The 12,248-nt window shown below is 36.3% G+C and overlaps 1 protein-coding gene across 1 annotated transcript in view; it reads right to left on the reverse strand.

Moving 5' to 3' along the window:
- Window positions 1-9,825, reverse strand: part of LMX1A (LIM homeobox transcription factor 1 alpha) — a 73,807-nt gene extending 63,982 nt beyond the window's left edge. The window contains exons 1-3 of the mRNA XM_075184052.1: window positions 9,656-9,825; window positions 8,280-8,352; window positions 5,392-5,578 (exon numbers count right to left, since the gene is read on the reverse strand). Coding sequence (XP_075040153.1) covers window positions 5,392-5,578; window positions 8,280-8,343 — 251 coding nt within the window. The 5' untranslated portion in view covers window positions 8,344-8,352; window positions 9,656-9,825. The remainder of the gene's footprint in view (window positions 1-5,391; window positions 5,579-8,279; window positions 8,353-9,655) is intronic.
- Window positions 9,826-12,248: the final 2,423 nt, after the last annotated feature.

Genomic DNA, 12,248 nt, shown 5'->3' on the forward strand with positions numbered 1-12,248 from the left:
CTAACTAGTGTGTTTGTGCGATCATAGAAACTGAGAATCAAACAGATCCAAATTAAGTAGACCCCACTGCAAATCCCAAGTCTGAACTTGCATCAATTATCCTGGTAAGAGATTTCTGCTCAATATTTATTGTCATTGATATTACCAAAATGCACCTAGATAATATTGAAAGTTGCCAGATAAATGTAAACATTGTCTAATTTCTGACATTGCTTGTGCAATCTATCGCTGTAGGATTACAGTGTATAGACCATCACCCAGGGCCGGTGCTAGGGTCCATGGCGCCCTAGGCAAAATCGGCGCCCTCTCCCCCCCCCCGCAAAAATCAGCGCCTTCCTCCCTCCTCCCCCCTCACCCCGTCTTTTCTTACCTTGTCTCACCACCACCGCCTCTCTGCTCCGTCTCCTCCCCTCCACTCACTGACACTAGTGAGTGGAGGGGAGGAGACGGAGCAGAGAGGCGGCGGTGGTGAGCAATAGCCTCTCCTCCCTCCTCCCCATGCATCTGAATGCTGTGCGGCGGCCGTGACAGGTATGGTCAGCGGTCGCCGCACAGTTTTAAAATTAATTTCCAGTTCTGAGGCGCCCTCCAGGCGCCCTCCAGAGCCCGGCGCCCTAGGCAAGTGCCTAACCTTGCCTAATGGGAGCGCTTGGCCTGCCATCACCAACACTCTCCATCTCATTATTTAATATGATCAGTTGTAAGGACAGTGGGCTCTCCTGAACAAAGACGATGGAACATGATGTTAGTGTCACATGAATCCCTACGTCCTGTTCTGCCTTCTTCATTGTTTTTCTGACTAATAATGGTAAATAATGTGATTTAGGGTTTCAGCAGAGGCAGTCCATTACCTTGCCATTTTATTACTTTAAATGTACAAATAAAAAAAAGTTCAAGAAAATTCTAGTAACTGTGAACAATTTGCGTCTCCATAAAACCCCTGGAAAGTTGGCACTGATTGATAACATCATTAATGGCACAGAACTACATAAATATCATGTAGCAGGGGCCCACTGCCATGTAGATTAATAATGTAATTTACATGGCAAAAGGCTCCTGCTATTTTATTTTTATTAACATAAAAATACTTGTCCCTGTATGATGCACACCATTTGGGATTTCTAAGATAGTTAGGTGCAAATCTGTGCAGTTCTACAACCAGAAAGGGTTATTTGCTAACTAAGCAACTAAGTTCTTTACTAACTTTAGCAACTAAGCTAGAAGTATATATTATATTTCCATGTGTGTTGAAAACATGGACAATAGGCATAAGCAAGTTGGGATCCTGGTCAATTAAAGCCCACAGAAGATAATAATAATATTAACAATTATTAATATATAAATAATATAATCAATCTACTCACTCAGATATTTCCTTTGCTTACTGCATGGCACATGTCTAACGGGAATGTTACTAATTAACTCAAGACCCATGTTAATATAAGATTCTACACTAAAGGCCAATGGCCAGATTCAATGACAATTCCCCAAATCCCACAACATACCAGGAGTGCAGAGTCCTAATCAATGTTTCTAATTAAATCTTCACAATTTTTCAGTCTACACATTTATTTGAAATAAATATATGGACACTGGGGGTTATTTGCTAAAATATCCCAAAGGTGCAAATCTGCTCTAAAACCTTAGCAACCAATCAGAAATTTGATTTTTATCTCTCTAGCCTAATTTTAATAATAACAATAATTGCCTCATTGGTTCCTATGATGCTTGTGCAGATTTGCACCTTTGAGCAATGTTAGTAAATATCCCTCATTGTGATCATTGCCAGGATAACTGACAATTTTGGGAGCCTGAGTTTATGAAGGGTGGTCCAGTTTAGCATGCCAAAGGCTAAAATATGACCTACAGATATTTTCCTTTAGCATGTAAATTCCCATGGTCTCTCCATTACCATTACATCCTTTATTAATAAATAGAACTCCCTATATGAAGATACTTCATAAGAAAGTAGTACCTTGTCTGATTATTTTGGGGTAGCATATCTCATTACCTCATTCAGTACCTTGGACAGGTCATGAATTATAATGAGGTACATTAATGCAGCCAATGAGAGATGCAGTATCAGAGGGCCTGATTCATTAAGTAAAGTTCAGCAAAAAATTTAGTAAGTTTTCTTACTCAAGGTTTTTGGACAAATTCATGTTACAATGCAAGGGGTGCATTTTAGTTAATTATTTTGCACATAAGGAATATACTGGCTGCGTTTTCATGTAGCACACAAATACCTGATAGCTTATTTGTACACTGAAATTTAAAGTTGATCTAGGACATGCCCTATCCCAAATATAAATCTGCCATCACATTTTAAATTTACCTCCCCCTCCAATGCAACATGGTTTTGCCTTACTTACTTTTGCTTAACATTCCTTAATGAATCAGGCCTAGAAACCTTTATGTTGATGTTTTATATAAATATGTAGTCAATCCCTTTCCCTACATATCCTTATGTGCAAATTAATAAACTAATTTGCACCCATGGTTTTGTTCAAAAACCTTGAGTAAGAAAACTTACTCAATTTTGTGCTTAGCTTTACTTCCACAAATTGATACTGTAAAGTCGTGGTAAAGACAAAATATAGTGTTAATTTGTGCACTGCAACACCACTGTCCACATTGCATGTAGCATACGAGTATATGAAGGAACAATTATACAGCATAAAGTTTGCTTTGACCTGTTTGGTGCAATGAGCTGGGCAGCATGATAAATATCTCAGCCAATTTAAAGCCACTAATATTAACTAACTTCTATATGAACTGAATTAGAAGAGAGATGATGGGATTTACTTGCAAATGAATATCAAGGTTTCCAGTATGAAAGTCACTGGGTTTTTCCATCTTCTAATGCATTAGAAAACCTCCTTCTCCATTGCAGCAACTCAGAGAGAACACCTGTATCTATTACACTGCCAGCTATATTTATTCTGCCAGTAAATTGTAAAGAAATCCAGGACATAATGTACAGTGTAATCTCTGTATGCAGTGATATTAATATAGAATAATGTATCTTTAGCTGTAGATGGAAGAATATTAATTTTGGCACTATATAAAGGCATAAAGCCTAATGCTTTTGTACTAAGTATGCAACTAAGGTTACTTCAAATATCTAATTATAATGCAAACTAGGCAGAGACCTGCTCCTGCAACACTTCCACCCTAGTACCAGGCTTGTGAGACACTCAGACAGTGATAAAAAAAACATGTGATTAAAAGTCTAAGATATGGCTTCAGTTATTTCTTATAAAACACAAGTGACGATGTTACTGTTCTCTATGGGTGGGCAGCGTGATAGACTTTGGGGGTCTCACATGCAGCCCGACACTACTCTAAAGGGCAGAATAAAATATATTTTTTAAAAATATACTTTAAAAAATAAACAAATAATAATAATAGAAAGCGAGAGAAAGAGAGAGATAATCTATAAGAACAAGTTTTATATTTTATTATTATTTCACCTTCAATTTATTCAGGTTTTAAGGTGTAATGTGACCCTATTACTTTATTATCATGAGTCACCAGCACTAAGGATCTTCACTAGGGAGCGTGTTAACCACCAGACAGTATCACCAGGGCTGACAGTGCCAGAAAAAGTGATTTTATGCAAAGCATTAGTAGTAGTTGTGCCCAGTAATATACCATCAGTAATGCACAGTAATAAACCACCAATAGCGGTAATATCAAATAAAATGGCAGTAGTAGAAGTTGTTCTCACTGCCAGTAGTAAAAGTTATGCCAATTAATAAGCCACCAGTATCAATGTTGCTCATTAAAATGAAAGCAGTAGAATTATTGCCCAGTAATAAATATGTCAACAGTGATGTCCATTAATATGTCACAAGAACTAGTAATGCCCAATAAAGTACCAGCAGCGTTAGTGCCCAGTAATATGACATTAAAAATAGTAATGCCAATTAACAAGTCATGAGTGGTGTTAATGTCCAGAAAATGGCTGTAGAATCAATAATGTCCAATAGAATTCCACCAATCATAGTGCCTGACACCAGAAGCTAAATAAAAAAAGAAACAATGCCAAGGAATAAACCAACAGGAACATGGCATTTAGTGCTCAGTCCGGTCAAACTGCCTGTCTTGTATTGCATGTCAGCAGAGGTGCTTATTTTCTCACATCATGTGATGTGATTGTTGCATGTCTGACTTGTAATTGGACACAACCAGTGAGCAATTAAAAACCACTGGTGCATATACAATGTCATGCCAATGCAATGTCAATGAAGAGGGACACCTAATAAAGCTTGGTCAGCACTACCACCATTTGCCCAATGCCCTGAACTACAGGGGTACTGGCTGGGCACCAGTGCCCTAGCATATAGCGGCCAAGGAGATTATAACACAACTGTGGCATCACAGAGCAGTATACAATCACACAGACAGAAAACACTGCCTTGGCTAGTTTCATTGTTGTACTCTTTTGTGCACTGCCTGCAGACTCAATAGCCATGACCTTACGTACAGTCACAACTCTGTCATTCTGCTGTTTCCCCACATATTACAAGTCTTGATTTCAGTGTGACGATAAAACATTGTGAACATCCACCACAAATATTGTACAAGACAATCTTTATCCCACCTAGTGTAAATGAGAAGTAAATAGTGCTCTTATCACAATATGATATGCAGTCATCTAATCTGAAACTACATAACACATGTGCTTTTAAACATTTTACATAAAATATATTTGTATTATTATTACAATAATAGTATATATTTACATTAGTTATTACATAATAACAGCAATGCTCATTATTAAAATGATGACATCTAAACATATCTGGCAGAATGTATTTTATTTTACATAATTCTATTAATAAAATAATTTATATAAATATTATATTTTGTTATTATATTACATTCATGTCACTATTGAGCACTTATCATGCAAGTTAAGCTGCTACATCACTATCACTCTTAGCATACATCAAAGCAGAAAACAAAATACACCCACATCACCCCTGCTTTATTGTCAATTGTCCCCATTTTCCAGGGAAAAGTTTTATTTTGTATTAAATTCCATTGGCAGCTATGCAGGTGTTACTGTTATTTTTCACTTTGATTTTCTTGGAACTCCTGCATGATTTAGAACCCAGCACCTCTTAAAAAAACAACTAAAAGACTATTAGAAGTAATTTGTTACAGTCATTTATTAATTATGAAACCACGCTGCACCCTTCTATGGAATCGCAACCACTTTGTATCTAGAATATTATAAACATATTATCATACGTGACGTTATAATCCTGTTTGAAGGACATCACTAGATGACACTAAAGCTTAGGTTTTGTACAAATGCTGGAGAGATTCGGCATGTGTCTGATATGACATTCACACAATAGAGGAGGACTGTGCTTCACTTACTTCTCGTAGTCGTTCCTGCAATACAGCTTCTTGTTTCGGTAGAAGCAGCTGCTCTCCAGGGGTTCCTTGCAGGCACAGCACTGAGCACATTGCTCATGCCAGAGACTGTCACTTATCCGCAGGAGGAAGCGGTCACAGATCACCCGGTCACAGCCCTCACACACCCACTTCTGATCCAGAGCTCGCCCTGTAAATTAAACCCATAGCACCATTAACTCTGGCCTGTATAAAGTATCCATCTAGTATCAGTCAGCAGTTGGATAAATAGATACTGTGAATATCCCAGTTGTGGTGGAACCACAAGTCCAAGCATTCCCAGAGGCTAACAGACTTGCAGTTCTCTCGTCGCCTAAGCCTGATGTAATGTGTGATTAATACAAAGTGCCTTACCATCAATCAGAAATATCATATTCATCTCTTCCTGACTATCCACTAACGATAGAACCGAGAAGGTGCAATGTCTTATTTATGACCACACTGCAGCTATAGCATTTGTAACTATGAATCACTGGTTTTTAAATAATAAGTGGTATCATTACCTAAGTGTACTGTTAAGCCATGCAACCTTCTACTAATATTACTATCTATAATAAGATTTATGGTCAGACAATCATACGTATCATCAATATTACCATCAATTACTGGTACTAACAACAACCTGGGATGTTTACTGTTACATCTTCCATTTATAGGGTGCAAAATTTGGAATATCAACAGTTCCGTACATGTCGACGACTGAAGAATACGAAGCTGTATTCTAGATTAGAGATCGCGGCCTCTGCCTAAGAAGTATTCATATAGACCAACTACACATGATGAAAACAGCACAAGACTTTTCAGAATTGGTTGCTCTGGCAGACAATGATTTACTATTTTCGGTTGTGTCGGTTATAACTGTACCCTCTTCTAGAGTACAGACTCATCCTACAATCATTGTAGAATGAGTCTGTGCTCTAGAAGACTACAAGCATTTCAGAGCAGGCCGGTGAAATGCTGCAAACATTTTAAGATAGAGCAGGTACATTCGCAACTCCCTACCTATGTTTATGTATATGTGACAGCAAGTCAAATGGATTGTGATGACTTCCTAAATGTTTTTAAACAATATTTGTTGTGAAAATAGAAACGACGTATGTTTCCCATTGAAACATTTATTTCAGAGACGACGTTTGCTCGTCAAATCACAACATGAAAAAATATATATATAATGGATTGACTTGCCTGTGCTCCTAAGAGGTGATATAATTACATATTATATGCACCTTTTCCCCCAGTCGCACACTAATCTGCGTTACTTTGCTTATAAATTGTTTCACTGATATGTGTATAGTCATGCAAGTTTTTGGTTATACGAGATATTGAAAAGTATTCTTTTCATGTACGGCTTTTGTATTATTTTGTATAATTAGTAGAGCTTTCCACTACAGCTTATTGTAGCTTTAATTTTATCCAGATCTGGCAATTTATCTATCTTTCCAAATATATTTACTTTATTTTTCTAGCTATATACACGCAGTATGTAAAGCATTATACTGAAGACAGTGTTGTCTGAATCAATACTCATTGACAGGCGTTTAAAACTTATATACGTTTTATATATATTATTTATATATTAATACCTAGAGTCCCATGTAATGTGTGTATAGTTTATACCGAAAAATGTCTAATGTATACTGCTACATGTATGTCATTAAATCTACACAGGTGTATATTGACCTATTCATGCCTAGATATAAATGATATATTACATAAAAATAAATTGCTGCCTGCATGAACATTTACAATAGATATAGGTTGTGTTTCTATAAATGTAGACACAGACAGAATGACTTCTATCTCTACTGCGAATGGCTTCTTTCTCTGCTGGAGAGATTTGGTTTGAACTCCGAAAAATCTCATAAAAAAGAAGATAATAGATTTCACCTCTGGGTATGCGAGATAGAAAGGGTTAATCTTCTTTATTAAATGTGCTCAGCCCGAGGTGTGATTCCTGAACCCAACCGCAGAGCCTTATTACTGAGTGTGCAATAACTGGAGAGCTGGGGGAGGCACATTATAATATCAAGGACGTCTGTCTGTCTGTCTGTATACTTTTGTATGTCTATTTCTATAGTAATTAAATTTTCTTAAAATCAATATAAAAAATCTTAATAGTATATAAACCCAGTGTGAAAAACCTGGGACAAATATTAAAAATGTATAAAACATCAGTAATATTTCTAATATTTCCCATGTGAATATACAGAAAATTACAATAACGTTTATATCTCTCTCTCTCTCTCTCTGTCTCTCTATTATCTATCTATCTATCTATCTATCTATCTATCTATCTATCTATCTATCTATCTATCTATCTATCTATCTATCTATTTATCTGTTTTTCTATCTAGTTATCTATCTATCTACCCACACGGGTAATTGTGATAACATGTAACATAAAATAATAATAAGATAAACATCTTTCCTGGTCTCAGTTATAATTGCCTCACGTTTAATTCGTTTAACTGCAGTACATATATATTACGCATGCATGTGTCATATTATTATGTATGATGCATATTAGTTCATGATAATCTGATTTTCAAATAAATACACATGTATTTTTTAATACGTATTTTTACTATTAATCTTATTTCTAAACGATAATATATTTTCATTTCGGAGATGTTTTTTAAATGAGCCTTATATGATCCACTTTAGTATTTTAAATTGACAATATGTTTAGCGCCAGTGTCAGCCGAAGATTTTAATAAATTGGTGTAGGACGCACATAGATCTCCCCTGAGAAAAAAAACACACAATCCACAGCTGATCCCTATCACCTAGTGCACACAATCAGGATCAGATACAGTAAATATACCTGAGTACAGGACGCTGCTGACGCTTACCAAATAAAGTTGAGTTGTCAATGACATTCTGTATGTTCTCCTCCATTTTCAGTCCATCAAGCATTGTGTCACACTGAGGGATCCAAAAATACCATTATTATAGGTATATTAATATATTATGTACATGTGAATATGAGTAGTGTCTACAACAATTAAACTATAGCAACTGATTTTTAAGAATCCATTTGTTTAATCTTAAAAATATCCCGTTATCATTACACAGCACTAATAGATAGCATATTATTTGTCCTGGCACTCGCATCGTATTATATTTGGAAACAGTCTCTATTGATTGCTCGTTAGGATTTAACCCCAACATCAAATGTAGACAGATATAAATCTAGACACAAAGAGGGATAGAAAAGTAGAATATATATATATATTATATATATATATATATATAATATATATATATATATATATATATATATATATATATATATATATATATAAAACTATATGAATATATATAACTATACGAATATATATATATATATATATATATATATATATATATATATATATATATATATATATATGTATATACATACACATTTATATATATGTATGTCATATGTTTAATATCCATGACAATAAAAGATAATATACTAAACAAAACACTGGCGCAAAACAATGTGCTCTAAATAACAGGTGGGATACTAAATAGTTATTCCGTAACTTAATATCCTGAACAGTAATTATCATCCTTTCTTAGAAACACCCACCAGAGCTAGTAAGCAGCACCAGAGTTATTTAAAACTTTCAGATTTGTCTTTGCTTATGAAAGAAATGCTCATTAAAAGTTTCTAAAATTCTTTGTAATAAATATATTTAAGTTTTGTTCTAAATAAACGTAACTATAACTCGATAGAGAATGAAAATATCGATAGATAGCTAGATAAATAGACTATTACACTTGCTGTATTACCGATGGGTGACACTTTTAAAGAGACTGATTCTGACAGTAAAGACTTGTACCCGTGAGCCAGAGAGTACACGCCACTTACCCAGATGTATATGCCAGGAGGAGGTAGGTCTTGGAGATACTGACAGATAGGGATGTGATCCTGATATAAGGAGCTGTGCTGCTTCTGTCCTGAAACGTGTCTCCTCCTCCAGTATACAGGTTAGAGAGGAGCCCGGCCCCGCTTTGTGACTACTGGTCACCAGGGCTGAACTGGGAGCCAGCCTCTGACACTTGTCACTCAGCCTGCTGAGACCATGCAGAGCGCCAGTGTTAGGTAGCCCTGAGGAGGGGGTGAAGGGAGCTGTACGTGCCCCGGCTATTATCTGGCTGTGTGTGCCTTCAATACCTGCAATCTGCTTCCTGCGCTTTACATACAGAGCTGCATAGACACTTCTCTCACTCTCATTACCTGCTGACCACATGTCTTCCTTCCCTTCAGCTCATCATCCTATTTCCAGTCTGGCTGTGATCATGTGTATCCATCTTCCGCGCTGCCCTCTCTTTCTCCACTGTTTTAAACTTCCTGATGTTCCTTCCAGTTTTCCTTCTGTCTTTCCTCTCCCACATCCACCCCGCCTCTCCTCCTCTTTCAGCTGAAATCTTTCTTTTTCTACACTCTTCCAACTCTCTTACACATCCTCTGACTTCCTCTCTTTTTCTTTTATCTCACACGTATATACGTCTGATCATCCTGCATTTCTTCTGCCTTAAGAGAGAGAACGTCTTCTTTCTCTTATTCATTTTTAATCTCTCCGCCTTCACTTCATAAACTTTTCCAAGAAGGAACGCTGGAGTTACCTGCCAAGAGTTTAACACTCACAGCAACTCCACCGAGACAGAACCAAATCTAAATATGTATTCTAAAAAACATGGAGTTAAAGATAGATATAGGACACATTGTTGCAGGTATACAGATCTACATATAAATGGGGAGATACACCTGCAGCTTAATAAAATACAATAGTTTTAAAATATCATTTATTGGCTATGTACAATATAGGTAAAAATTGATTTGTAACACACATACAAGCTGTTCACCTCACTAGAGTAAAGTTTCCAGTGCAAAGCTATTAGAAGCTGCATTTTTTTTATTAGGAAAGTCCAAAAAGTGTCTATTATGCAACTATATTCCCTTTACTATTTCTAATAATTTGCTAGATAGATGTCTGGCCAGTACTGCAAAATCATTATACAAACATTAGCGGTTTAAATTGACTAGTGTGAAAAGTTATTCATGCTGATAAGTGCCCTTCACCCACAAGATGGATTCAAAACAGGAAAAGTAAGTGTTAGATACACTCTACTGCAGACTGTATCTAAATTATTAGAAATGGGACAATGGTTACCTTTGTAAAATAGACCCTTTGGGCCTATTAAGTATATATAACAAAAATCAACTTGTCATTTAATGACATTATGTAGAGGAGATATAACCAATCTGCATGTCACCAGCTGTCATGGAACTACAACTCTCAGCATGCAATGTTAACCTATGGCATAGAAGTGTCAGAGGACATAAAATACAGTTGCACACAGTTACATGCAGAGACCAGACTGATGAACACTGATCATTTGGAGATAGCAGGCTTTGATTTTGCAGTTAGTAATTCCTGTGTTGATGATCCATCTGTGGTCCTGGGATTAGCTGTGTAGGACTGTTATCCAGGACATTGCTAGCTTTTTAAAAAAGACATAGGTCCAAACACCACGTCCAAGCTCGCCACCCTGGCAATTTATCCTATTATTGACACGCCCATGGTATAAAGTTACAAATGATTCTAATACTGACCGCATGCTGCAATACTGCGGGTGACATCAAGTAATGAAGTTATGGCTAATCGTACAGTCCTTGGGTTTCACTTTTGTTTCCACAGTACGTGGAGTGGTCATTCCACATTGTTTTTATAAAATTACATTTACTGGAATTTATAGGTTATAAATAGAGATGGGATTAGTATGGCTAATTCATTTTGCTCTGTGGTGTGGCATGGTTAAGATAGTACTGGAAATTCCAGGCAGAACAGATATCATAGAGGCAAGCAAGCACTGAACCAAAAAGGCCAATATCCGCCAGAGAAAAGTGCACAATTCCTTGCCAAAATACGGAATGAGCTGAATGTTCAGCAGAGGAATTTTGAAAAAATAAAATATACTTATATAATCTGTGTAGGGACTAAACCAGGGACCACATTATAGGCCTGATTCATTAAAGAACGTAAGGCATTAAAAGGAGTACATTTTCTACTGGACAAACCATGTTACAATGCAAGGGGTGCAAATTAGTTTATTATTTTGCACATAAGTTAAATACTGGCTGTTTTTTCATGTAGCACAAAAATAATTGATAGCTTTATTTTTACACTGAAATTTAAATATGATCTAGGACATGCCCTACTCCAACTATAAATCTGCCATTACATTTTAAATTTACCTCCCCTCTCCAATGCAACATGGTTTTGCCAAGGTGCAAAATTTTACTTTCCTTTCCTTAATAAATCAGGCCCTATGTATAAATATCCTGGGAAGGTGACTGTCTTTCCCCAGTATGTGGATACAGGTATTTTACTCTTAGTGTAAACACAGGGCTGAGTACATTTCTCAAATAGAATGACACCTAGGGTATATTTACTAATCTGTGGGTTTGAAAAAACGGAGATGTTGCCTATAGTAACCAATCAGATTCTAGCTGTCATTTTGTAGAATGCACTAAATAAATGTAAACTATAATCTGATTGGTTGCTATAGGCAACATCTCTACTTTCCAAACCCGCAATTTAGTACATATACGCCCTATTTTTTTTCTGTGGTCCTGTCCTAAGTTTTTGGTGGCATCTTTTTTTAGATTGTCTGCTTCCAAATTTCTCTGACTTCCACATTCTACACTGTCATATGTACGTATGTACTCCCATCCCTCCTCCTCCATAATGCCAAAACACGTCATCCCTTTTTTTATGAAACAGCCCTTTATTACCGCAGAGGTGTACTCTTTATATGTGATGACA

This window comes from Mixophyes fleayi, chromosome 8 (genome assembly GCF_038048845.1).
Source record: "Mixophyes fleayi isolate aMixFle1 chromosome 8, aMixFle1.hap1, whole genome shotgun sequence".
In the NCBI taxonomy this organism is placed as follows: Eukaryota; Metazoa; Chordata; class Amphibia; order Anura; family Limnodynastidae; genus Mixophyes; species Mixophyes fleayi.